The sequence below is a fragment of the Phyllostomus discolor genome, chromosome 9 (assembly GCF_004126475.2).
Source record: "Phyllostomus discolor isolate MPI-MPIP mPhyDis1 chromosome 9, mPhyDis1.pri.v3, whole genome shotgun sequence".
NCBI classification, from domain to species: Eukaryota; Metazoa; Chordata; class Mammalia; order Chiroptera; family Phyllostomidae; genus Phyllostomus; species Phyllostomus discolor.
Window position 1 is genome coordinate 84,979,391 of NC_040911.2, and position 25,543 is coordinate 85,004,933.

At 62.1% G+C, this 25,543-nt stretch overlaps 1 protein-coding gene across 5 annotated transcripts in view; it reads right to left on the reverse strand.

The window, feature by feature from the left end:
- The window catches only part of NOL4L (nucleolar protein 4 like), a 124,190-nt gene that overhangs the window by 4,738 nt on the left and 93,909 nt on the right, over nucleotides 1-25,543 (reverse strand). For 3 of the 5 annotated variants that reach the window (XM_028523843.2, XM_036009702.1, XM_028523845.2), the window contains 6 exons: nucleotides 23,520-23,661; nucleotides 7,274-7,551; nucleotides 5,000-5,185; nucleotides 4,731-4,922; nucleotides 4,360-4,482; nucleotides 3,707-3,908 (listed from right to left, as the gene is read on the reverse strand). In XM_028523843.2, coding sequence (XP_028379644.1) covers nucleotides 3,707-3,908; nucleotides 4,360-4,482; nucleotides 4,731-4,922; nucleotides 5,000-5,185; nucleotides 7,274-7,551; nucleotides 23,520-23,661 — 1,123 coding nt within the window. Of the gene's footprint in view, nucleotides 1-3,706; nucleotides 3,909-4,359; nucleotides 4,483-4,730; nucleotides 4,923-4,999; nucleotides 5,186-7,273; nucleotides 7,552-23,519; nucleotides 23,662-23,939; nucleotides 23,964-24,194; nucleotides 24,278-25,543 lie in introns of those variants that run through there. The other 2 variants (XM_036009700.1, XM_036009701.1) reach the window with 2 other exon arrangements.

Genomic DNA, 25,543 nt, shown 5'->3' on the forward strand with positions numbered 1-25,543 from the left:
GGTGGAAGAAACTGAGGCCTGGTGGTCAAGAGGTTTAACCAAGATCACATGTACACACGGTTCTGTATTCAGAGCAAGGTGACATGTGACAAGGGCATGGGGTTTGGCACCAGGCGAGGAACAGGGCTCCCTGGCCCCGATCACACCTCCGCTCCTTTCTGAGGACCGTCAGGTGGACGCTGTCCCCTCAACCGGCACGCAGCCAGGCTCTGGTCTCCAAGTGAGGGGGCGGCCTGCAAGCAAAGGCACTCCTGACTCCCCAGCGTGATGCGCAGAGCTTCGACGGGAGCTGACGGCAGCCCGGAAGAAGGGCTGTCGGCATGTCTGGTAGAGGCACAGGTGTGTATGCGGTCCTCCCCAAACGGGGTGCCGTCAGTAGAGGTGGTGGTCGGGATGCCCCGGGTGGGCAGAGGGTGCAGTCCCTGGGGTCTGGAGTGGAGCCGCAGAAGACCAGGGAAACACACACCTGTGTGCGCGTGTGCACATGCCTATGCGCTCAGAAAGCTGGGGCCTTCTGTCCAGCTGGAGAGAAGCAGGACAGGCAAGCTGCCCTGCTGGGCTGTGGGGACAGCTGCAGGAGAAGCTGGGAACATTAGGCCTGGCTCTGAGGGGCCACGGCACCTTGGATCCCACCCCCACCCCATCCTCCAGCCTTTGGGGAGGTCTTCTGTGCTCCCGTGAAGGGAGGTTCACGCCGGGACAGGACCGAGTGCAGGATGGGCGTGTAAGGGTCAGAGTGGTTGGGACAGGACCCAGAAGTGCCGTCTCAAGAAACCCTTCTGCAGCAGAGAGCAAGCCTGATAGCTTCTGAAACACACTAGGGCCCACCAGGCCTTCTTCTCGCAGGTCTGCAGGGTGGGCCACTGGCTTTGGAGCCAGGCAGGCCTGGACTCGGGCCATTTAACATCCCTGAGCCTAGGTGTCCCCTGCAACATAAGGAGACTGCTGTGGGCGGGGCCAGAACTCCGGATGCCGCTCGGCACGGCAGGGGTCTCAGCTTGCTGAGGCCACACTGAAAGATGGGTGTCAGGCTTTCTGAACGGGCTCTCAGGAGACGTGGAAGCTCCTGGGATTTGAAACACCTTTTTGAGGTGTTGGGTAAAAAAACGGCTGAGAAGTGAGGGTCTGGGGCTGCGGGAGCTGGAGCTTCCCCACGGAGGCCGACTCTGGCCCAAGTAGGTGGGCCCTGGCCCCACCACCCCGCAGTTCTGAGTGGTGTCAGTCCCCGCGTTTACAGTGGCGGTTTTTATGCCGCTATGAGAGAGACGGACAGGCTGTCGTCACTGGGGACGTCTAGCCCAGAAGTAACATCTTGAGAGGAGTGATGGGAACTAGGCTGCTGCTAAACGGTGCTGGTGCAGACCCCAGGGGAAGGAGGCTGAAGTCGAAGATGGGACAGTTTGCCACACGGGGTTATTTCTCTCCAGAGAACACGGACATCAGGGAGGAGGTCCTGGGAGCTGGCTGAGGAACGTCCTTGGAATTGGGATCAAGGGCACAGTTAGGTCCATTAGCACGGCCACCAGGAGGGAGGAGTGGGTCTGTGACTTGCTGGAAATAACAGCCATGCAGGTCACAGTCGCCCATGGTGGTGGCTCAGGGAGACAGGCCAGGGGGAGTGGGGGGGGCCTCTGCTGGCTGCACCCAGAGAGGAAAGGGACGTGGGGGGCAGCTCCCGGGCCCCTGTGGACAGTGCTGGAGGACGGCAGAGGAGGGCGGGAGCACCTGCCAAGGGCGGTAACTGACCCTGCACTCCACCCCCCTCCGTCCCCAAGTCTTGTCCTCTTCACCCCTGTGACCAGAGCTGCCCTCATCTCTCCTGGGCTTTCGCCGCAGACCAGAGAGGAGAATGTCCCTGTTTCCTGCGGCCAATCTGATCTGGAGTTGTCCTTGCTCAGGCTCCAGTTACAGGAGGATGTTCAGGTTACCGGGGGCGGGGGGGACCGCATGTGCGCCCCACGCACCAGACAAGGCGGGCAGAGCCCAGCTCTGTCTAAGTGAATGCACGTCTCCAGATGACAACCCGGGGAGCGGAGGGAGGTGCTCGGAGCCACTCGGATGGCTGCCCAAGCCTGGTGCCAAAGGACAACAGTCATTTAGAGGGCCGCCATGGGCAGCCGCTTTCCTCCAACTCTTCGACTCCAGCCCCAGGCCCACGGGACACACTGCCCGAGGTGAGGAGCGACTGAGCAGACCTGTCTTGGTGACCTCAGCACCCACCACCTTCAAGGAACCAGGGTGCTCACAGGGGAGACTAAGGCTCGGGGAGGTACAGGGGCAGAGCCCGGGGCCTCCCTTGGGGTCGCTCCAGCAGGTGCGAGCAGGGCAGGAGTGATGCTGGTGGCCCAGTGCCCTCAAGCGGCGGGGGCAGCCCCACAGCTGCAGCCCTGAGACAGATCCTGACCCTGCTGCTGGGGAAGGACTGGGCCCCGGACTCCCAAAGCACAGTGAGGGGTTTTAGCCTCCCTGACCTGGGGCCTGTCTTCACACACAGTAGCAGGGTCCTCAGTGAGCAGGGCCATTGGATGGCTTTTCTTTCTGGAAGGAAGGCAGCCTGCCTGGACAGCCGTTCCGTCTCAAGGATTAGGGCCAGGCAGCCTCTAGTTTTCAGGCTAAGAGGCATTAGGAAGGGATGAGGAGTTAAGCCCAGGCAGGACTCTCCCGGGGCCCTGCACGCACTTCCTGGTGGGGGGGTGGGTCAAGGTGAGTGGGAGGCGCCTGGGCTTTCTGCCATGGGGAGGGACCAGGCCCTCCCTCGCTGCCCAGGGGCACCCAGGGGTCTCCTGTAGCCAAGGGCTTGAAAGAATTGTCAGACACGTTCAACCAAGACCTGGCACCAGGGGTCCCTGTCTGTGGGTGGTGGCTGTCTCCAGTTACTCCTCAAGCAGCAATTTGGTGACACCTCAGCTCTTCCTGCCCCTCCCCACACAAAGCACACCACTTCTGCCCTCCCTGCCCTGCCCACGTCATCACAGGGGCACGCACAGCACAACTCACAGCCTCCTCTCTTTAAAATCTCTCAGTGCCTCCTACTGCAGACAACAGAATCCAAGGGCCGGGCCCGACAGATCACCCCAGTCGTCCCCTCCAGCTACCTGAGGCCATCAGGCCGTTTCCCACCACAGGGACCTGCCACTGCCCTGCCATACCCACCCCCCCAGCCTCGAGTGAATGGGTCTGGGGTCTCCACTCCAGGCCTGGCTCGGGGCAGCACCTAACCTTCTCCCATACTGGTCTGTGTCTAGTCCCAGGGAGCCCCCAGGGCAGTCACAGCCTGGACGACCTAGGTGGGACAAGGGCAGGGGCCCTGCATTGGAGCCTACGATCCTTCACCTAGGAAGGGGGGTCCTGAACTGGACCAAGTCCTGGCTCCGCCCACCACACTGAGCCTTGGTCAGTGTGGGCAAGAGAGGGTGTGGGGAGGATTCATCTTGAGGGAGGGGGGCGGGGGGCTTGGCTGGACGCACTCGGTGCTCAGCTCACAGAGGTCACCAAGGTGCGTAGAACCAGGGAGAGGCCCGCCGGCACAATAGGCAAAGCAGGGTGCCTTGGAGCCCAGAGAGGAGGGAGCAGGCAGTTCGGCTTTAATCGGGAAGTTTTCCTTGGTTTCCTTTCTAAGGACTGGCTGAGGCTATGAGATGGGGAGGGTCCCTGTGCTGAGAAGGAGTCACCCCCCCCCCCCAAGGCTGCAGTCTCCCGCACTCACCGTTACTGTGATTTCCTGTTTGCAGGGAGGCAGGGGGCTGCAGGTTGCTGCCCAAGGCCCCGTAGCCGCGGTAACTGTAGTTGAGGCCGCCGTTGACATACACGGGGTCCTGGGAGTAGGAGGAGGCTGGCAGTGAGTAGGTGGAGTGGGTGATGGCTGAGGAGTCCCGGGAGTGCTGCTTGTCCAGGGCGATGGGCTCATCCTGTGGAGGGGAGGGAGGCGCTGGGGAGCCAAAGGGGCAGCAGGCCCTGGCCCCTGTCCCTGGACGGGGTGGACGGAGACCGTGGCCCCAGAATTCCTGGAACCCAATGCCGTGTCCCGCAGCACTGCTTCCTCCCTCTGGCCGTCATGCCCAGGGCATCCCTGCTCTGTGCATCTCTCTGTGGGGCAGACGGGATCTGTTTCTGCTCCGCTGAGGACTCCCAGGGCCCTCGGGCTCGGGGTGGAGCCCAGATGCCCTTCCTGGGTCTGCAGGGCCTCGGTGGCAGGCTCTTCCCCACGCCACCCATCACTGCTGCCCTCTCCAGAGCTCCGCCACCCTCTGGGACCTGCTCCCCCTGGTCCCTGTGTACTCGGGGCCCCCGTGTCTGGAATGGCTGATGTGCCCCTGCCTGGGAGCAACCCCATGAGAGTGACCGGCGGCGGGCAGGTACCTGTGAGGGCTGGTAGATTTCCAGGCGCATCCTTTTGGCTGCCTTTCTCGTCTCGCTCTCACAGGCGGCGGCCAGGATGTTCTCGGCCATGGCCGAGGTCAGGTGGGGAGGCGTGGGTCTGGTCTGCGGGCGGGGCAGGGACAGAGCAGGGTCGGTCTCACACATAGTCCCTGTCCTAGCGGTGGCTGGGGCAGGGCTGGGGTTCGGGCTTCAGTGCCGTTATCTATGGAGCTGTGCCGTCTTTCCGGACCTCAGCTCCCCACTCTGCAGCGGGGATCGTGGTGTCTGCCTCTAGGACACCAGGTGGGCGACGGGTAAGTGGCCAGGGGTGGTGGCGGGCGGGGGAGGGCCCGGTGGGCAGGAGGGCTCACCATCTCCATGCCGTTCTTCTTCATGCGCCGGCAGGACTTGAGGTACGTGCGGATGCGCTTGCGGGCCCGCTCCTGGAACTCGGGGAACTGCCGGCTGCAGGACTCGATGATGGCCTGGATCTTCTCCTTGGGCTGCTTGGAGATGGGCACCATGCGGTCCAGGTTCTCGTCCACGAAGAGACGCACGAACATCTGTGGGGGAGAGGGGCTGTGGGAAGGGCTGGCCCTGGCTGCCACCCCCTCCCCGCCGGCCCCTCGCTGGCGCTCACGTTGAAGGCCTTGAGGCGCTCAGGGTCCATGCCCTCAGAGTCGTTCATCTTGTCGTTGTCCTCATGGTCGTCGTGGTCATCGTCGTCGTCATCTGCTGCGGGAGCCCGGCCCACAGTCAGGTCCTCGGGGCAGCCACTGACCTCTGTCTTGATGGAGTCGTAGCTCCCCGAGCTGTAGGGGGGGGACTGAGAGAGGGCGGGGTGGGGGTCAGGCCAGGCCTTCTCGTGGTCCCCGACAGGCCGCAGTGAGCTCGGGAGCTGGGGTGGCGGGCACACCCAACTCCCTTGAGCCACAGCTGCGAGGCCCTGAGCGAGTCACCTTCCGTCCCCGCTCCCTTCATCTGTGCAGTGGGGACGACTGTGCTGCCACCCCCTCCCTGGGTGGCTGTGCGAAGGCCTGCCTTCAGCAGTTCCCGCAGGGCCTGGTGCCCTGGAGGCACGGCATGGAGGTGCAGTGGTGCCCTGAGCCCACTGTGACCACACTGTGACCTGCCACCTGGGGAAAGGCAGACACAGGCAGGGCTCCCACCAACGTCCAGCCTCTTCTGCGTGTGCCAAGACCTGTTCTGGCCTCGAGGGTTCCTCCCCTGACCCCCAAGGGGCTTCAGCCCCAAGCTGACAGCAGGGCTGGCACGAAAGCAGCCAGCATGCTGTCTGTCGAGGAGGAGGAGGAGGAGGAGGAGGAACAGATGGGCTGGGAGAGGGGACCAGACGAGGCGACGGGCCCATTAGGCGAAGTATACTCCCAAAGCTCCCAGGCTGGGGTTCTCCTGTCTGGCACCATCCCCAGGAGGACACCGTGAGCCTGATACAGAGTGCGAGTATACAGGGCGGGGGGCCAGGGGCAGCCCGTGGGGCGTTCGCCCCGTCCTGCAGCAGAGAAGGCACCCAGCCCGCTACTCCCTTCTGGGGTGCCCTCCCCATTCTCCGCCCGGCCTTCATCTTTTTCACCCTCTGCAGCTCAGCTGACGACCACTATCATTTGCCTTTTAGGAAGCTTGTGTCTTTGGTGAGTCCTGACTTCACTCACTGATTAGCAGTGTCCTGGGAACACGGCCCCTGTCCTGAAGGAGGTGGGCATCTAGCCGGTAGTTGGGCCCAGGGAGCAGACAGCTGCGGGTCAGATCCTTCGCTGTGGCCGCGTGGCGGCCCAGGGGGGAACCCAGCTCTTGTTGACGGACAAACGGGAAAAAATGCACATTGACTGGTGCGTAGGCCCACAGCAGCCACCACCAGCAGGCCTCCCTGTGACTGCTCCCACAGGGGTTAGCCTCCCCAGGGACAGGGGCATCCAGGTCCTCTGGCCTCCTGCTGGCTCATGCCGGACTTGCCATAGAGGGTGAAAAGACCTGTGGCAGTTGGTCCCAAGCTGCTCCCTAGCCCGCCCTCTGCCCGGGCCGGAGGAGACAGAGAAGCTGCTGGTGGCCTTCATGCTCTCATCTGCTTCCTGGGCCCACACATGTGGCCACTCTTCCCCGTTTGGCTCTTTGCTCCCCGGGGACAGCAGCTCTGCCTGCTCTTGGATCCAGTACCTGCTCCACAGCCAGAGCTCAGACACTCGGCCCTTTGTACAGAATTTCCCCCTGAGACACGCCACCCCCCTGCAGAATAGACGACAGGCCAGGGGAGGGAAAGGAACCTGTGCGGGGCGATGTGACTAGCACCCACGCACACGGGCCTCAGATGGCACCTGTGGCCCCGGCAGGGAAAGTGCTCCCAGGAGAGCTCCCACACCCCGTGCTGCACTGCACCGCCGCAGGAAACCTTGGTGCCCAGAGGCGGCTTGCAGAAGGATGGGGGGAGTGCTAAATGGTGGGAGCACCTGCCCTGCCCACCCTCCATCGGCCTGGTCTGTTGAGTTTCGTACGTCTGCATCCCCTGGGCCACAAACAAAGGCCTCGCCCTTCTCCTGTGCCATCTGTGAAATCGGGGATGGGCCGGCAGAGCAGCCAGGAAACGCAAGGCCTTGGAGCTCCGTGCTGGATGTGGCTGCTTGCTGCTGCTGTCACTCACAGCAGACTCTGTCCTGGATAGAAGGGGACACACCACGCATCACCCACAACCTCCGAGGCAGGCGCCATCAACCCTACTGCAGAGATGGGGACACAGGCTCAGAGAAGTGAGGGACTTGATGAGATCACTCACCGTGCTCTCCCACCCCAGGGCCCCCCCAGGAAACGACGGCAGAGCAGCGCTGCCCACCACCCTGACCTGGCATCGACTCCTGGCACATACAATTTCACTTCTGCCTGGCACGCCCAAAGCCTCACCCACCTCAGGGGTGGTCTTCACCCCATACTTGACACGGCTCCGCAGTCCATCCGTGCCGCAGCCGTCGGAGGGGTAGGAGGGCGTGCCGAGCACCGTGCCTGGCGGGAGCTTATCGCACAGGTTGATGGGCTGATCCTCAGCTGTGGCCGTGAAGTCCATGGGGGCCACAGCGCCGTTGCCATTCATCTCGGGGAAGGCGGGGTCGCCCTGCGTGCTGCTGGATGTGGATGGGTTCAGGGTGGAGGAGCCATTGCCGCTGCCACTCTCAGAGGAGGAGTCGTCTGAAATCACAAGAGGCCTGGGTGTGAGGCCCCACCCCAGCACCTACTGCCCCCCAAGACACCTCCCCCCCAGGGCATGGTGGGCAAGAGAGCCCCGGGGAGGACTTGCCCTGTGTCATCCTCACAAGCATCCCTGGGCAGGCGGTGAGCGCTGCTGCTGTCCCTGTTAGATATCCCAAGGGGCTAGCCTTGCTGGAGGTGGGGGCACAGACGTGGGCTATCAAGGACCAGAGTGGCCATGAGTGTGCAAGGTGTGGTGGTCCTGTCTCTCACACCCATGAGTGCCACAGCTAGGCTCATGGGAGGCCCAGCTCCAAGAGTGTGGGCGTGAGTGGCGGCGACCTCAGGTCTGACTGGCCAGATGCTTGCCAGAGGTCCTGGACATCCCAGACGCTGCTTGGGTTCTGGCCAGTGCCGTCTTCTTCCTCCGGCTCACGGCTACCTTGCCCCTTCACACCGTTTCCCCACAGGACCTCCTCCTCACAAGGGGCCTTGAGTTTTTCCTCCCCCTGTCTGAGGAGGGAAGGATGGCTCCACTGTGACCCTCCCCATTACCCACTCCCTCCTGCAAGCAGGCCTGGCCCAATCCTGGCCACGGTCTTGGCACACAGACACACGCCCCCCAGACCTGCCTTGTGTGCATGGCCCTGTAACCCTGGACACGGGAGACAGGGCTACAAGGTATGTAGTCTGTGCGCCCTCAAACCTCAAAGGGCCATCCCAGCCTTCAAGAGGCGACAGCCCAACAAAGCTCTGCCGAGGGCGCCCCCTGCTGCGGAGAGCGCAGCATTGCCTAGGAATCCGGAAAGACAAACTAACTGAAGGGCTAGACATTTTGAGATAAATTCCAGGTCTGTCTTCCCCACTCAGCCCCAGCCTCCTGTGTGATCTGATAAGGCAAGAGGCTGAAGCTCCCGGGTCATTGTCAGATAAGTACTCTGTGGGTGCCCGTGGTGCCCTGGTGCCCGGGCGGCTCTGCACTTGCACCCAAAGCGGCTGGGGGAGAGCGGCCACAGTGAGCCCTGACGGCATCCCAGGCCACCCCTTCCCCCAGGCCAGGGTCGCAAAGGACCCCACCCCCACCCTCCCAGCCGGCAGATTATGAAGATTTAGTCCCCAGTGCTGGGCGCTGGGCACGCGCACCTCCAGAGCGTCCCCATGGCGACCGAGCGGCTCTAGAGCCTCAACCAATCGCTGGCCTCCCGGCTGCCCGAGGGCGGGGCCGGGCTGCCCATCAAGCGGTCGGGGCCCTGGGCAGAGGGGGATGGGAAAGGTCTAAGGCGCAGTGGCACCCCTCCCCCTCAGCTACCACAGGTCCCCTGGGCCAGGCTGCCAGCCCTCCTCCACGCCACCACAGCTCCCTTCATCCTTCAGGGCAGCTCCAGCTTCTGCTCAAAGCCGCCCCACCGCTCCGCATTCAGCTACACCCGAGTTCCCAGGCCTTCAGTCCTGCTACCTGTGCCACCTCACCACCCATCCCCTGCTCCTCCATCACAGATGGGTCAGTCTGGTTTTCTTCTGGCAGGGTGTCCAGCACCAACCTAGACCTTTGTGGAATGAACAAACCACCCAGCAGTATTTACTGAGCACCTACTGTATGCCGGCCCTGTCCCAGCTGGGAAACAAAGTAGTGACTATGACCAACGTGCAGGCCCTCCCAGGGGCGGGGGAGGGGCAAATGTGAATCGCGGAACCACAAAAAATGGGTAAATGGGTCACCAAGCATCCTCCAACTGTCAGGCCACACCCATCCCATCCAATGTCCTTGGCTGCCCCCCCCACCCCCGAAACCGGCTTCTCTCCGCTACACACACCTCCACCCCACTGTTTCCCAGCGACGCCATATCATTATCAGGCTCCGTTTAGTAAGCCGCCTGTTGCCCACAGGCTGCTGAATAGAGTCCAAGTTCCCACCCAGTGTATTCTCGGTCCCATGACCTCTGCGCCTTTCCCGGCCCAGGTCCCAACGTCCTGGCCACTGATGGACCTCACATTTCCAAGACCTTTGCTTGGGAGCTGCTGTCTGCCTGCCATGTTGCTTCCAGTTCAGCCAACCTTCAGGTCTGGCTCAAAGCTGCCCTCCTTCCTCTTCCTGGGAAGGAGGCGCTCAAGCCCTGCCCCCTGCCCAGCGGCACCTCGTGCCTCCTTCACACGCCCGGCGCTGGTCCTGAGAGCTGCCGCCCTCCTCCTGCCAGGGCAGGGCCTGCAGCCGGAGAGGCCCCCTGCCACGCAGGACAGGAGTCCAGCAGGTGCCTATTCTCAGCCCACCTTGCAGGTGTCACTTCACGACCTGGCACCAGCCCTGACAAGCCACTTGCCCGACCTGGGAGGGCACTGTCTTTCTCCTCTGGAAGGAGTGGGTTGCTAAGAGGGTCAGCGGGTACCACAGTGAGATGTCATCTCACTCAGCATGAGGAGGAGGCCCGTGGGCCCCTGTGGTGCCACACCCTGTTTGGGCCCAGAGGCAGCGCCCCATCTACCTGCCTCTCTGACCAGGTTTTCTCCCAGGAGCATGTGCCCCCTTTGCCCTGTGCTCCCCTAGGCTTGAGTGAGCAGGACACTCAGGTGCTGTGAGGGCACACGGGCAGGCACTCCTAGCTGGGAGCCCAGGGTAGGAGGCCAGACTGCTGAGCTGCCAATGCCCTCGCCCCCAGGCCTGTGCACCTGGGCTACCCAGCCAGAAAGCCTTAGGTGCTGGCATGCACACCTCCCCCCTACCCCACTACTCGGATGTCACCCCAGTATGATAAGGAAAGGGGCAGGGGCAGATGGGACCTGAGAGGCACCAGGAGCCCAGACCTTGTGTGGCCATGCGTGCTAAGCTTTTAGAAGAAACTGGGAATCCACAACAGTGTGAGTACCCAGGTTTTAATATACTGGTGACTAACATACAGTGTTTACATTTTGAAAAACTGCCAGATAAGTGGATAAACAAAATGTGGTCTAGCTGTGCAGAATATTATTTAGCCATAAAAAAGGAATGAAATGCTAACACATGCTATCCAATATGGATGAACTTTGAAAACACTATGTTCAATAAAATAAGCCAGACACAACCAGGCATACTAAATGTGTCTGCTTACATACAACATCTGGAACAGGCATGTTCATAGAGACGAACATACGTTAGTGGTCGCCTGGGCCTGGAGGGCGGTTGGGAGGAGTGGAAGTTATTGCTTAATGGACACAGCTTCCTTTCAGAGAGACGCCAACTCTATAGTCATCTACAGGAAACTAGGACTTTAAGTGAAACAATGTGTAAGAAAACTGACTAAAAATATAAGGAAACTGATTTGACCAGAGGCGAATGGATATGAGCGAGTGTTAACTTCCTACGGCATATTTCTGGCCACAAAATCACCAACTTCTCACTAAAGACCCAAAAGACTTCTAGTATTAAGCCCTCAAATAAATGTGAGCTATACGTACATTCAAAAAAGATGAATAAAAACAAGATAGTTATTTTGCAAACTGTTTATTCCGGTGCGGGGTCGAGAGTGGCCAGAGCAAACACACGCAGACAGTGGCCCCGACCGGAATCGATTTTTTCCTGTTGTGAGAAAATGGCCCTGAACAAAACGGCAGACAGCATTCGAAGACCTGCTGCTGTATTTTGGAAATCACACTGTCAGCGCACTTAACCGTGCTGAATCGCACGCTTAAAAATGGTTCAAAGGGAACACTTTTTACGTATTTCACCACAAAAAAATCCCAGCAGAACAAACAAAAGGAATCTTGAGCAGGCCAGTGGGCCCCAGTTCACAAGCTCCGGTTCCTCCCGCCCCACTTACCTGAAAGCCCAGGGTCTCCTGCCTCCACACGGCCCCTGGCGGCAGGGAAAGCCAGCCACACAGTTGTCAGAACGACAAGAAAGTCACTAGAGCTGGTACCCCCAGTCGCGCTGCTGGGGGGGGGGCCCCCCCCCAGTGTGCTAACCACCCGCCTGCATAGCCCACTCAGCCTGCCCAGCGCTGCCCGCTCATGGCCGCCCCCAGCTCCGGCCTCCTGTCGCCAGCTGGGTTTGAGGCAGAAGGAGAAGGGGATGGACACAGGCTGTGTCTCCTCCACGATGCCGCTTCATCTCCTTGAGCTTCAGTTTCCTTCCAAACAGGAGTCGTGTCCGTGACACAGGATTTGAGAGGTGTGTATAAGGTACAGACAGTGGCACTAAAACAAAAAGGAAAAAGCTGGCTCCCTACACCCCACTTTCTCACTTCATAACAGCCCTACTTCCCATGTACCCATCTTCTCCGGACTGGGATGGGGGCTTCTGGGGACCCCTCAGAGCCAGTGCCAAATGTGAGGAGGGCGTGGTGAGGGGAGGAGGGAGAGGACAGCACCTGGGAGATGCTGCTCCCACCCTTGTCTCCTCCTTTCTTCAACACCCACCGGGTGTCAGGCCCACGAGCGGCACTGGGGACACAGTGGTGAAGCGACAGGGGTGGCCACCGTCCCGAGGACTCGAGCTCCACTAAGCAAGACACCCGACATAAGGACCCTAAGGGGGACTGGGCTGCGGAGAAACGTTGAGAGTTTTGGTCCACCCAGAACCCCAGCTGCGGCCCTCTGCACTCGCTGCTCCCTTTCCGCATGACACTGTCCCCAGCCGTGGCTCTCTCAGCGCACTCCTCCCCTCCAGGGCTTCGCTTAAAGGTTACCTTCTTGGAGAGAGCTCCCTGGCTTAGCCCCTGTGCCTGCTCTGACAGGCTGACCCCTTACGTATTTCTCCCAGAGCGCTTACCACCTGCCTACACACTGTGTCTACGGTCAGACCCCAGAGTGGCAGGGCTGTACCGGGCAGCCTGGGTCATCCCAGCCTCTCCGGAAACCCCGTCCCTCCATCTGGGGAGGGATCCCTCATCTTCCAGAGTGAGCGCGTGCCCCAGGCCCGGCCACTCAGCACAGCCCAGCATGGTGACCGGCGACAGGCCAGTCTCAACCCAGGAAGTCAGCCCTGGGCCCTCTCTTGACATGCCCGGGGAGCTGGGCTCGCCTCGTTGGGGCTGCACCCACGCGGCCCACGCCTGGGAGGCAGGGCGGGCAGGCTGGCATGGGCATCCCCAAACCCACCGGAGCCCAAAGCAAAAGGCCCTGCACTTCTGAGTTAAGGGACCCAATCATTTCCTCATGGCTGGAGCACAGGGAAGGCAGGTTTGAGTCATGTGAGTCTGGTTTGGCCTCTGAGCAACTCATGTGCCCTGCCCCCACCCCCCGGGGCTCTCTCCCCACCGCGGCCCAGAGGACCCCCCTAGCCCGTCTCCCCAGCGCAGTCCTAAGGCGGCTGGCACCTCCAGGAGGGGCAGCTTCCCGACCCCTCCCCGGCACCCAGCAGGGCACCCAGCACAGGCAGCTGGCCTGTCACTTTACAGACAGGAGGAACAGAGACAAACGCCAGTATCCCAGCCTGCGCGAACTGGGTGCTAATCCGTTCTTAATTCTGTCCTCATCCTAAGCTCCTCTTCAAAACAAAAAGTGACTCAGGGAGACAGACACACAGCAAGCCCGTGCCCAGGTGAAACTCAGCAGACCAGGCCGGGGGCAGGTGCGGGCCCCGCCGCCGCCCGACCTTGGGCACAGCCGCCTCCTCGGCAGCTCTTATCTGCAGCCCGGGGAGTTGCCGCTGCCGCCCTATTGGTCTCTGACACTTTATGATCCTGTGAAAGAACCCAGCTGGCCCCACACACGCCAAGGGCCTGGAACACAGGGTGCAGGCGTTGGGTCTGGGTGGGGGCGGCACGTGTTCCGGCTGAACCTGCCCCTCCTGTCCCCACCTGTGCTGCTAGGCCAGGAGGCCCTCCCGGCATGGGCCTCCACCGAGGCCGTCCTGCGGGAGCCCAGACCCACACCAGCAGGACATGGCTGCCCCAACCTGTGACTGTCCCCCCGCAGCAGAGAGAAGAAGGGCGCGCTGAGGGGCTGCCGGGAAGCAGCTGGGGGACGCGCCACTTCCGCACACTCCCACGAGACCGGCGCCCCTCGCTGGGAGCGGGGCAGGACGCAGGACCCGCCACCTGGGCCTGGAGCGCCCGCGGGCGGAGCGGCACCGCCGTGAGCGTCTATGTAACGTGGGGCAATGCACTGCTACTCAGACGGGGATCGCTGATGAATGGGGGAAATTGTTTCTCCCTCTGTCCCGTCTCCAGAAGAAGACAAAAACCCCTTTTACCGCGGCGAACAATGCCCTTATGTGGGCGCCAGCGCCCTGCGGCCCGCACAAGCCCAGCTCTGTGCGCGCCACCAATCGCCACCCCGGGCACTGGGGCTGCAGCCAGTGGCACCCTCTCCCAGTGGGTGACCCACACTGGCTCCCGAGGCAGGCAAGCGAGAGGTGGGACGGCGCCACCCCTGGGACCACAGGCTAGGCGTGCGGCCGCACCGGGCCCCCCAGACCCGGTGCAGGCTGCCTCCTGGGGGCCGAGATGCAGCCGCCAGAGCAGGGCCTCCCTTCTCCTCCGTGGGCTCCGTCACAGCAGCAGCCGGGCAGGGGAGAGCAGCGACATCAATAATTCGCACACAAAGGAGAAGGGGTGGGGGAGTGCACGGCGCAGGAGCCAGCAACCCCACCGCGGGCCTGGCCCGGGCTGTGTGGACGCCAGGGTGGCCCAGCTGGATGTCTGAAGAGCCACAGCCCCTTTCTCCTCCCTCAGCCAGTGTGGCTTCGGGCTGCAGTCTGGGGCAGACTTTGCTCTGAATTTGGGGTGTGCACCTCACAGGGCTGGCCTCTGCCTGCTCTGACGAAGGCCAGTGGCCTAGGCGGTGTTTACATGATGCATAGCTCCCGGGAGCACTGGGCTCGGGGCTGCTACCCTGCACTTCCTCCCGGAAGGGAGGGGGAGGGCTCCGGGCTCAAGGAAGGTGGGAGACACTCGGGCTGGGCAAGGGCAGTGCCGCTGGGACCCCAGCATCCTGGGTGAGGGGGTCACACTGGGCACCAGCCCCCACCACCCGGCCTTCAGGTCCCAGCTGCCCACCTGCTGGCCCCTCCTGTGCACCCCACCCCATCCCTGCGGTTCCAAAGGCTCCACTCTCACCTAATGCCACCAGCTCAGGGACCCCAGCGCCTCTACTCCCCAGCACCCGCCTTCCTGCCTGAGCTTTTGTGACTCGTTCCTTAAACAGGTGCTGGCTCCTGGGGCTCCTGGAGTGCAGGGCGGCGCTGTCCAACAGAGCGACAGCCATGGGGGCACCTTCAGTTTTCTAGTAGCCACATTGAAGAAGTGGAAAGAAACAGAATGAAACTTTGAGAACCTATTGTATTTAGCCCACTGCATCTAAAACATTATCATTTCAACAAGTAATCAATACTGTGTTAAGACGGAGATGTTTTACATTCTTTGTCCTGCCCGCCCTGAAATGCGGTGTCTACCCGACGCGTGGGCCGCGCACCTGGGTCCGCAGGAGCCCCTCCCAGCAGCTGTCTCTGGCTGCTGCATTCAGCGGTGCAGACCCAGGTTTCTGTACTTCAACCGGAAACTCAACACGGTTCCTCTCCGTGCAGGTCCTGGCCCCAAGAGGGGGGTCCAAGCTGAAGAGGAGCCAGTTTGGGTCTCGGGACCATTGCCCAGCGTACGCACCACACCTGATGTACACGGTCACCCAGAGGCGGCCGCCAGAGAGGAACCAGCCGCTCTCCGGGGGGCAGTCATTGGCCGTCACACTGAGCCAGCCGCGGACCCCGAGGGCCTCATGCTGCCCGACCCACCCCGGTGCTCTCCTTCCCGAGCTCAGGATGCCTGCCTGTACCATGGGGCTGGCCCCACCCCTGCCGCCACCGACACAGACACACGCTGGCCCAAGTGCCCAGGAAGACACACTCCCAGTGCGGACTGACTGCCGGGGGCTGTGCCTCCCAAGTGCGACAGGCTCCCGGCCCCGCCCTCTAGGCCAGGCACAGGCCGCGCGAGGAATCAATGCTAATTCAATGTGCGAAGCTCTAGACGAGATGCCCGCTGCACCCGCCCACCCCAAAACAAATCATGTGGTTGGAGAGCAAACAAAGCCACTTGGGGCAGCCATGTGTGAATGATTCATGGGCCGGCCCTGCCCCAGAGCCTGTGGGCTCGCGGGGGGGGAGGGGGGGGGCGGGAATCTGAGGGCCCGGGAAGCTGGTCTGGGTTCGGTGCATCCCAGTCCTTAGGTCAGAGTGATGACGCCAGCGTGGCCCTGGTCACTTCCTGGTTCCTGGGAAAGTTGCCCTTGGACGGGCTCAGGGCGGGCGGCAATGCCTCCCCTGCGGGCCCCGCCCCAGCCTCCTGGCCAGCACAGCAGGCCTTGCGTCTCGGATGGTCAGTCCATGGGCAGTAGGGGCCCACATGCGTCCTGGGCCGAGGGGTGCAGGGAAGGGCGGGGCTCCGATGGCCCAGAAGGCCCAGGCGAACCTTCAGGTGTGCGTGGGGGAAGGGGAGGGGAGTCTCCCTCTCCTTCCCCTCTCTCAGGCCCTGGAGCTTGTCCTGTACGAACGTCCTCACCAGGCATCTGGGAGCCTGAGGGGGCCTAAGACCCGGGCAGCCCGCACAAGGCCAGGCTGTTGCAGGCCCGGCCTGCTCCTGGGATAAAGGGGCCTCTCCGTGCTGTCTCCCAGCCTCTCAGTCTTCAGTGGCCAGAGGCCAGGACAGCCCGGCATTGTCTGTGCCGCCTGCAGCCCAGCTGATGACGGACACTTTCCTGTGACCCAGGGCTGCCAGTGTGGCCCACGGCCAATTCCCGGAAGGGCCTGGGCCCCCAGTTCTCTGCTCCTGGGGGGAGGGGAGAGGAGGAGGCCACCACCTCTCCATCCGGTGTGGATATTTAGAGTCTTAAGTAGAAGCCACAGCTCTTGCTCTAGAGTGAGTGGGGGTGTGACCTGTAGAAAGAGGAGGAGGCCTGGACCCAGTTTCTAGCCCTAGCTCAGACAGAGAGGGGTGGGGGGCAGGTGGGGCCAACATCCGCAGGTGTGAGGGAGAGAAGGCTCAGTGTGAAAGCCCCCTGCAGGCAGAAGTCCCTCAGAAGACACCTGGGGTGGCTATGGCGAAGGGGCCAGAATCTTCCCAGCATGTGACGATGACCAGGGTGGATGCCCAACCGGGAATGTCGGGTCCGTGGGGAGTTGGCTGCAAAGGCCATGGAACGCTACAGCCCCTGGTGGGGAGGCAGCCGCTCTAACCCCAGAAGTGAGCAGTGGGAGGGTGGGCACGTCTGCAGAGAACACCAGAAGCGGCCAGGGCTCAGAGGTAACGCCAGCGACCGTCTCTGAGTCCACATGGCCTGGCCCCAACTCCCACGCACCCCTTACACACCAGCAATACGGCCCCTGCCTGCGCGCTCGCAAGAGCAGCTTCCAGCTTCCACCACTGTCCGAGAACATTCCTGTGGCATCCCTGGTACCCAGCACATGGACCGCCCAAAGGCCTTCTCCACGGACAGCAGAACGAGCGAGCTGCCCGCCAGCACAGGAGCTGGGACAGGTCAGGGGTCTGCAGGTCACGGAGCAGGGCCCTGGGGCACGTGGGTGGGGAGTGGGGTGGGAACTCAGGAGAAGCAGAGACGCATGGTGCCCAGGCCCTCCAGGCCCAGCTCCCACCCCGAAGTGCGACTCTGGGGGGCTGAGAGCAGGGGCGCAGGGTGCTGGTATGCGTGGTGGGAGGAAAGATGAGGCCAGAACCCCACAGGGCTCAGTGGGTGGAGGGGCCCAAGAGAGACCTGAACGGAGGAGGGAACAGGAATGGACCAAAGTGGGAGAGGTAAGGAGGAGGACTCCTGGGCCTTTCAAGGGGGGCCCATGACCCACCTATAGCCCCTCAGCCTGTGGCCACAGACCCCAGCCTCTGGCATTTAGTGGGGTCCCTCGCACCAGCCTGGCCACCTCAGAGGAAATGACCCCACGGCCGTTCACCGAGCCTTCCCCTGAGCCAGGTGCGTGCGTGCCGAGCCCTGTCCACACCCAGTCCAGTCTTCACCCACCACAAGTGAGGGGAAGTGACCGGCCCCAGGCCACACAGTGGGGGGGAGCAGAGGCAGGAGCTCAGCAGGATGGCCAGACCACACACTTCCCCGCAGACCGCTCTGCAGAGACAGGGGAAGGCGCACAGAGCAGAGCAGAGGTCCTGCCAGTGAGGAAAGGAGAGTCGGCCTGGGGTGGGCGAGTCACACACCCGCCCCCCAGGTGACTGCCCTGCACCCACTTGGCATTTCTGGGCAGAGGGGGGCCCCGCCCGTGGGTAGCAAGAGCCAGGAGGCAGGAAGCCTTGCACTTCCCACAAAGAGCTCCTGAGGACACGTGAGGATCAGTGGTCACAGCCACCTCAGCCACACTGGGGTCAGAGGGTGGACGACTTGCCTAAGAACACACTGTGGGGACCGAGCAGGCCAGGGTCCGCTCAGGAGATCCACCGCCAAGTCCCAGGGCCCGCCTGCAGGGGACTCCAGGCCCACAAGGGCGACCCCACCTCTCTCCATCTTCCCAGAATCCTTGCAGGCCAGACCCTGACAGATGCACAGGCTGTGGCCTCCCTGCCCCATCTCTCCTGGTTGGAGCTGGGGCTCCTAAGAAGCTTCTGGAGACACGGGACCCGAAGACCCACAACCCTGGCACTCAGCATCTCCCTCCCTCCCCAGCCTCTTCCTGACACTCCCCAGGCAGGCCTCTGGCGTGCCGTGCCTGCCTTCAACATCACACTCATCTCAGACCGCTCCAAGGGGCTTTCGCTGGGCCCCGTCTCTGACCCTGTCGGCTCGGCAGCTGCCGTTTGTTGAGCGCCTCAGCCCTGAGGATGCTCCGGGTGGCACGGCTTTCAATGACTCAAAAGAGGGACTCAAATGTCCTTCCCCATGAGTGGCCCAAATGCTGGCTCCGGAGTCACAGAGGCCCTGTGGTCTGGGCAAGTCACTCTCTTTTCTGTAGGAAAGGCACCGTCACAGCCCTGAGCTCACACCATCCCGTCACCAGCTCGGCGCCGAGCACACAGTGGGCCCAGGAAAGGCCCTCCGTCACTGGAACGCCTTTTGAAGGCACTTCCGTGACCGGGGTAAGCGGCATTAGGTGGGAGACAGAGGTGGCTGCGACGCTACATGATTCCCTCCCCTGTTTTTAAGAAAAGAAGACTGATTATTTGCACAGAGAAGATCAAAAAAAATATGCCTGACCCTGACCGGCGTGGTGCAGTTGGTTGGGTGTCATTCTGCTAAGTGAAAGGCCACTGGTTCGATTCCCAGTCAGGGCACATGCATGGGTTGTGGGTTCAGTCCCCAGTCGGGGCTCATATGAGAGTAAACTGATCCATGTTTTGCTCCCTCTCTTTCTCCCTCCCTTCTCCTCTCTCTAAAAATAAATAAATAAATAAATAAACAAATACCATCTTTTTAAAAAAGAAAAGAAAAATATGCCCCAAATATCGCTATTTTTGATTTTCATTTTTTCTCCTCTATTGTTTCTAAATATTCTGTAGTGAGTGTAACGCTTTTGAAATAAGGGGGAAAATAAGATACATTTCTACGGAGATAACCCTTCTGCCTTCAGAAAGCTTGGAGCCCAGCAGGGGTGCCACTCGCTGTGTGTCTGTCCCTTTCCAAGGACGGGCTTCCTGGCTCGGCATGCCACCCGCAGGGGCTCGCTGCCCACGGGACAGAGCTGGTGGGGAGCCCCGAGCGAACCAAAGGCTTGAGCTGGGACCCTCAGTGCCTCTGTCCGGCCTCACCTCAGCAGGCAGGCAGTGCCGGCACCACAGCCCTGGAGAGGGTCTCAGAGGCTTGAGCCTGGGGGAGGGTCTCATCTGAGGGACTCAAACGAGAGGCCCCAACTCTCGTTTGTGGGGAGCCTCCCACCCAGCCCAGCAACTCCTGATGACCCTGCAGGAAAAAGGAAGCAAGACCCTCTGCTCTCCCTGGTGCCGGTTTCCTGTCTGCCGGAGAGGTGAGTAATGTCCGCTCCCCACCCCCAGGCGCCCCTTCTGGAGGCCAGGCCTCACATTTTCCGCTCAGGAAGGGGCAGAGCAGGAGGCCTGGGGAAGCGCACCAAGGGGAAACGGAGGGAGTGGGCCCTCGCCCGGCGCCGCCTGCTGCAGCCCGGGCCCTGGCCTCGCCGCGCCTCTGACGGTCCCTCGGGCTGCGGGCTCACCTGCCTGGGTGCCCACCCCCACTCGCTTTCTCATTCATTCACTCATTCGTTCATCAGCCACCCCCCCGACCCCCGCTCTGGGCCAGGCCCTGTGCTGGGCGTTAGGGGCCCCCTCTGGAGTCTGAAGAGGCGGGGACCGGACGGCCCACTGGCGGTGGAACGACAGACTGATGTGCTGTTCAGTCCCAAGGCAGCGCCAGACCACAGTGTCTGTGGACAAGGTCTCCACAGCTGGCTTCCCCCAGGCGGCCTCCCTCCGCCCGAGCAGGCAGCCCCTGGGCCAGGGCACCTGTGACGAGACCCGAGCGCTGTCTGGACTCAAAGGCCCGGGGAGTCTCAGGCAGCTCAGGGGTGGGTCCAGAGCGGACTCGGCTGTGTGTGGGCAGCACAGGGCAGGTCCCTCTGGACCCCTGCAAAGGCCAGGCTCCGAGTGTGTGTGGGGAGCCTCCTCTGGCTGCCAGGCTCCCCTGCCCATTCCTGGGCAGTACAGGAGCAACTATTCATTGAGACCTGGTCCCTAGAACCTCACACACGGCTTTGGCGCCTGCCAAGGAGGAAGAGGGCAGCGTCAGTGCCTCCTGACTCTGGCCACATCGCCCAAATCCGCTCCCTGGCCCTGTCACCTCTCGGGACATGAGACAAGGGTGATGTGCTTACTCACGGCAGCTACGCCCCCCCCCCCCCCCCCCCCCCCCCCCCCGTGAGGAAGTGCCTTGCCAGTGGTGCCCCCCGCCAGGCGGCTGTGATTCCAGGGGGGCTGCGAGTGGACTATCAAAGAGACCTGTGGAGTGTCGCCTGGCAGGCAGTGGCGGGCTCGGGGGCAGGAAAGTAAGCCTGTTTCACAGCAAGCACACTCCCACTGGCCGGTAAACCTCGGAAGCCAGCTGGAGGTGGGTGGGTGGGTGGGGGGAGCTGGCCTGCTGATCACTCCTGCCTAGTCTCGGCCCTGGGCCCAGCCCTGCCAGGGCCCTGCCTCCAGCTGCCTTTGTTACAGCTTGAAAAAGGAAGAGGAGGAGGGGGCAGCAGCGGCCCCAACGCACCCCCAACAGACGTGGGCCTGCGCCGACTGCCTGGCTTCTGGAATTGCTTTGAGGCTGCAACCACTGGCCAGCAACACGGCTGTAGGAGTACCCACACTTTCTAGCTAAGAGAAAATACTCAGATGCTCAAATCTGGGGTGCTCCCTGGAACAAAAAGTCCAACTTGTCCTGACAAGGGGCAGACCCACCCCTCATTGAATGGTGTGCTCGGGAGCAGGTCTCATTAAATAGTTGTTGTCCTCTACCCACTGGAGCCACAAGCGTCCAGCAGGCCCCGCCTCACGTGCCAGGCGTGCACTAGGGTCACTGGGACAGCGAAGAGTGATCCTGACATGGTCCACATCTCAGGCATCATCTCTCCGACCCGCCACTCCCGTGTACAACCAAGGGTCAGAGACCACACACCGAGCCATCCTGGGGGGTCAGTGGGGCTGGGGAAGCTTCCGGATGAAGTCACACGGGCAGGGAGTGGAGGCCGTGGAGGGCTGCGGCTGGGTGCAGAGGGCAGAGCCAACCGGGGCTCCTGCCTGGGCTGTCCCCACCTGGTCCTCCTCCGTTAACAAGAAGGGACTCGGGAGCACCCTGCGGCCCGACGCCTCCCACTGCCTGGCCGACGGGAGTGGGCTCTCAGCCTGTGTCCGCACTATGAGTGCCTTCAAGAAGGAAGCTGGCTGCCTGCCGCTGTGGGGGCTGGAGGGCTGGACAAGGGCTTCAGGCTGGGTCTGTGCCTGGCCAGAGTCATTTGGGAGGCCACCGCTCTGGTCAGACATGGCAGTCACCAAGAGATCTGGGACCAGAAGGGGCAGCAGAGACCAGACCGGCAGGCTGGGCGTTCTCAGGGCCCAAGACCCCCTGCACTGGGTTGAGGCTGGCCTCTGGCCAGCACATCAGCCCACAGCCTCCAGACACAGCCTCTGATTAAATAATTAAATTGATGGTATCGTGGTCAACACCATCCTCCCTGTCTCCAGCTCTGGCTGCCCGCCCTGATAAACACCCTTGTCCTGTCAGCAGGCCAGCCTGCCTCGGCCCCAGCACCAGAGCCCGGAGGGACCTGAGTGGCAGGGGCATAGTGCAGGCGATATTCATGGCCGCTCCCGGGCTGGGCATCCCCCACCCAAGACTCCTGCGGGACCCATTGCAGGGCCTGCCGACCGCACCAGCCTCTCTGCCTCTCTCAGCTTCATCTTCACGATCGGCCAGCCTCCGGGCAGTGGGCCGATGGTGCTGAGGAAGTCCTGTGACCCCCACGGAAACACACTCTTCTGCTACCTGATCCTGGAGGCCACCCCCCGAATCACCAAATTTCCCCAGGAAGTGTCTGCAGCAAAGGTCAGGCCCCCAAAGGGTGGCTGGGAGGAGCGAGACCACAAGACTTTTTTGAGAATGAGCTGGGGCAATATGGCCCCCATTCAGTCCTACTACTCTGAGGTTTTTCAAAAATGTCCCGGATCCTTCTTGGGACAGTAGGATCGACACCTTTGGCTGAGCTGTGAGCTGTGCTGGAGGAGCCCGTGGTACAGCCTTTGGGTGTGGCCCTCAGTCAGCTCCGCTGAGGGGGGAGGTCAGCTGTGGGCGCTGCCCAGCCCCCGAGACCCAGCAGCACGCGGCCGCCCCGCCCGGCCCCCACCTGGTGGGAACCCTGAAAGGCAGTGCTGGCTGGGGAGGCTCCAAGCACGAGGGGGTCGTGCTGACCTTTGTCAGCGAGGCACAAAAGCCTTTTCTTTCCCAGTAGCTCTGCACCCTACTCTCGAAGAACCACCCTCTGGGATCTCCAGCCCCTGGAGATCCAGCCACCCCAGCTGCCTCGGGGCTGGGGCTCCTCCCAGACAAAGCCGGATTCAGGCCCGAGAGGGCGGTCAGAGGTGCGCGGTTCTGCCATGGAGATGAACTTTGACCCAAACTGCAAGGCTCCTAGCCCGTATTTACTCTCTAAGGCTAGCCCGTTTCAGAGTTAACACTACACCCCTTTTTAACCCTGCACCTCCCTCTCACATTCCAGGCCCCGACCTTCAACCTCTCCTAATTGCCAGCTCTACACCCCAGTTCCCTGAGGCCTGGTGTGGCTCATCCCCTCCCCTTGTTACCTCCTCCCCGGAAAACAGAGCAGAGCTCGGCCAGGAGGACACTCTGGCCAGAGGCGCCACCTGAGGCCAGCAGCGCACCTGGGCCCAGCACCCCAGGGCCTCCACAGGCGAGCTCTGAGGCAGGCTCCTGGGTGTGACCTCTGACCCCAGCTCTCCCACCCCAAGAAGGGGGTCTCCGCTCTCAGGGAGGCTGCAGCAGGCTGCCTGGCAGGCCCTGGAGGGCGGCGGTGGCTGGGGTAGGGAGAGTCCAACAGCTCCTCACCCTGGGCCGTGCCTCATCCCACGGCGCTGGGGGCGCACGCGGACAGGTGCACTGCCTGCCCAATCACCAGGCGACAGGCACGGGGCGGGGGGACCCTGTCCCTCCAGCCCCCCATCAGAACTGCAGAAATCCAGCTCCTGTTTTCTCTGTTGGGCAGCGGAGCTGTTCCGGGTCAGGCACACTGTTACCCTCCCCAGACCTGATCGTGGTTACTCCAAAATCCGCATCATGGCAAACAGACCACATGACGCCCATCGGGCTGCCAGGCCCTGAGAGCTCCATTCATTTATCTCTGGGAGGAAAGACTTGGTCTCCTTGGAACCAGGAGCGGGGAAGTGGGGCCCACGGAAATGCTGACAGCACTGGGTGAGGGGCAACTATAAGCCTGGCCCCCCCAGAGGCCCTGGCCCGGACTCCACCACCCCAGACTCCCAGGCCCCAGTTGTCTTGAGCAGCCTCTCCCCCAGCAGCCACCAAGCAACACTCACCGTCCTCTTGGCTGTGGAGGTTCTGCGGGCTCCGCATCCTCTCGTCCTGGCTGGGACTCAGGCTGGAGGCCAGGTGTGGGTCAGCTGACATCCATGTGGAGTCGTTCATATCAAAATCCTCACTGCTCACAGAAGTTTCATCCTGATCAGGGACAAAGAAGGTGGGGGTTCAGCAGGGATGGGCTCTCCGCAGCCCCCTTATGGGGAAGCCTAGGACCTGCGGGCGTTTGCAAGTGCTCTGGAGACCACAGGGAGCCCCCAAACCCCGCAGAGGGGCTGGGTTGCTCCCCTGCCCCCCATGGCAGTGGCTCGGGCTCTGGTTCCTGTCGGAAGCCAGAGCGGAGGGCCAGCACTCTGTAATTGAAGACAATTACGAGGGCTCGCATCCTGTAGGGGCGGATGGCAGAGCCTGGCTCTTACCCTTGTGAGCCAAGGTTGAAACAGGCACTGTAAACAAGGGCCACGGCTCCCTGCTCCCTACCCAGCCCGGGGAAGAGGGTTCGCTATGCGCAGGGCCAGGCAGCCAGAAGTGGGCAGCAGGACATGCCGGGCACCTCCGAGGCCGAGCCAATCGCCACGCCGGGCCTGCCGCCCTGACTCCCATGGAGCATGCATGGAATTCCTTTCTCCCACTCCCCCAGCCCAGAGGACATTTCTGTCTTCCTTATTCCTAACCTTTGCTGTGCTTCAAAGATATGCTCTTGGGCAGCTTCCAGGGCTGAAAAGGCCAGCCCCAGAAGTGTAGAGAAGGAAGGGGGTGGGGCAGGCGAGGGTTCAGATCAGACCGCAAAGGGGGTTCGGCTGGAGGGCCTGGGGGGCCGCCAGGGCCTTCCAAACAGCCGAAGGGCCTGCTGGAGAGGACCACGCCCGCCTCCTCTCCCCTCACTGGCTTCAGTGAGCCCTTGGCCAGTCATCCGGGAACCCCCAGGGCGGGGCCCCTTCAATCCAGCCTTCCAGTGGGAAAGGACCCCACCTCCTTCTGGCCCGGCCTCTTTCAGGAGCAGCAAGCAACTGTGTTTGGGAGCTGGCTGTAAAACGCGAGAACCATGACCCAGCAGCTCCCACACCCCAGGTCTCTCTGGCTTCGCCCCCTCCCCTGTCCCCTCCGGCGGCATACAATGGCCTCTGTGGGCCCCCAGTAGGGACTTCTGGCAGAGCACCCCCTCCTCCACTGAAGCCCCTCCCTCCAGGGCCTCCTCACAAACATCTCTTTTATAGTGAGCAAACACACTTTAGTTTGAACTTTCTGCTGCTGCTGTCCCTGAGGCAGACACATCTGCTGTCCAAGTGCTCGGGAACCGGCGTGGTTTAGCCTCCGCTCCCTCCCCCACCGCGCAGGGCTGGCAGGGAGTTTCCTGGAATTTACAGCTTCTGTGCGGCACCAGTGCGTGCCCTCTGTGTCTGAAGCCACTGGACTCGAGCCGGGCCAGGTCGCCAGCTCTGCCCAGCTCAGGGGTCCCCACTCAGCACACTCCGAGTCTCAGGGGAGGGAGACCACGTGGTCTCCTGTCCCCTCCCCCCCACACACACATATACACATGCGCTTATCCTGCCTCCCCGCCACTGGCACCTTATACATGAGCACATCCACCCACACTTCTCCTTGGGTGAAAACACACTCACTCGTGTTCGCTCAGACTGTGTTCTCACGCCCGGAGGGACACGTGCACATTCAAAAGCTCTCTCTGGCCCTGACAGGTGTGGTTGGGCATCGTTCCACAAATGGAAGAGTTAAGGGTCGCCAGGGCGTGTGGGAGAGGCAACCAACCTTCAGTGTTTCTCTCCCTCTCTTCCCTTCTCTCTAAAAATAAATCTTAAAAAATCTTAAAAACAAAATAAGCTCTCTCTGCACAAAGGGTCCAAACAGACCACAAAACTCTCCCATATGCTCCCTGGACAAAACCCGGGAGGAGGGAGGCTGGTAGGTGGGGGAGAAGGACCCTTGGCGGTGCAGCCCATCTGGGCTCTGTGAGCCAGGAGTCGGGACCTGGGGCCTCCCCACGTGGGCCCGTGCTCCTTCCTGG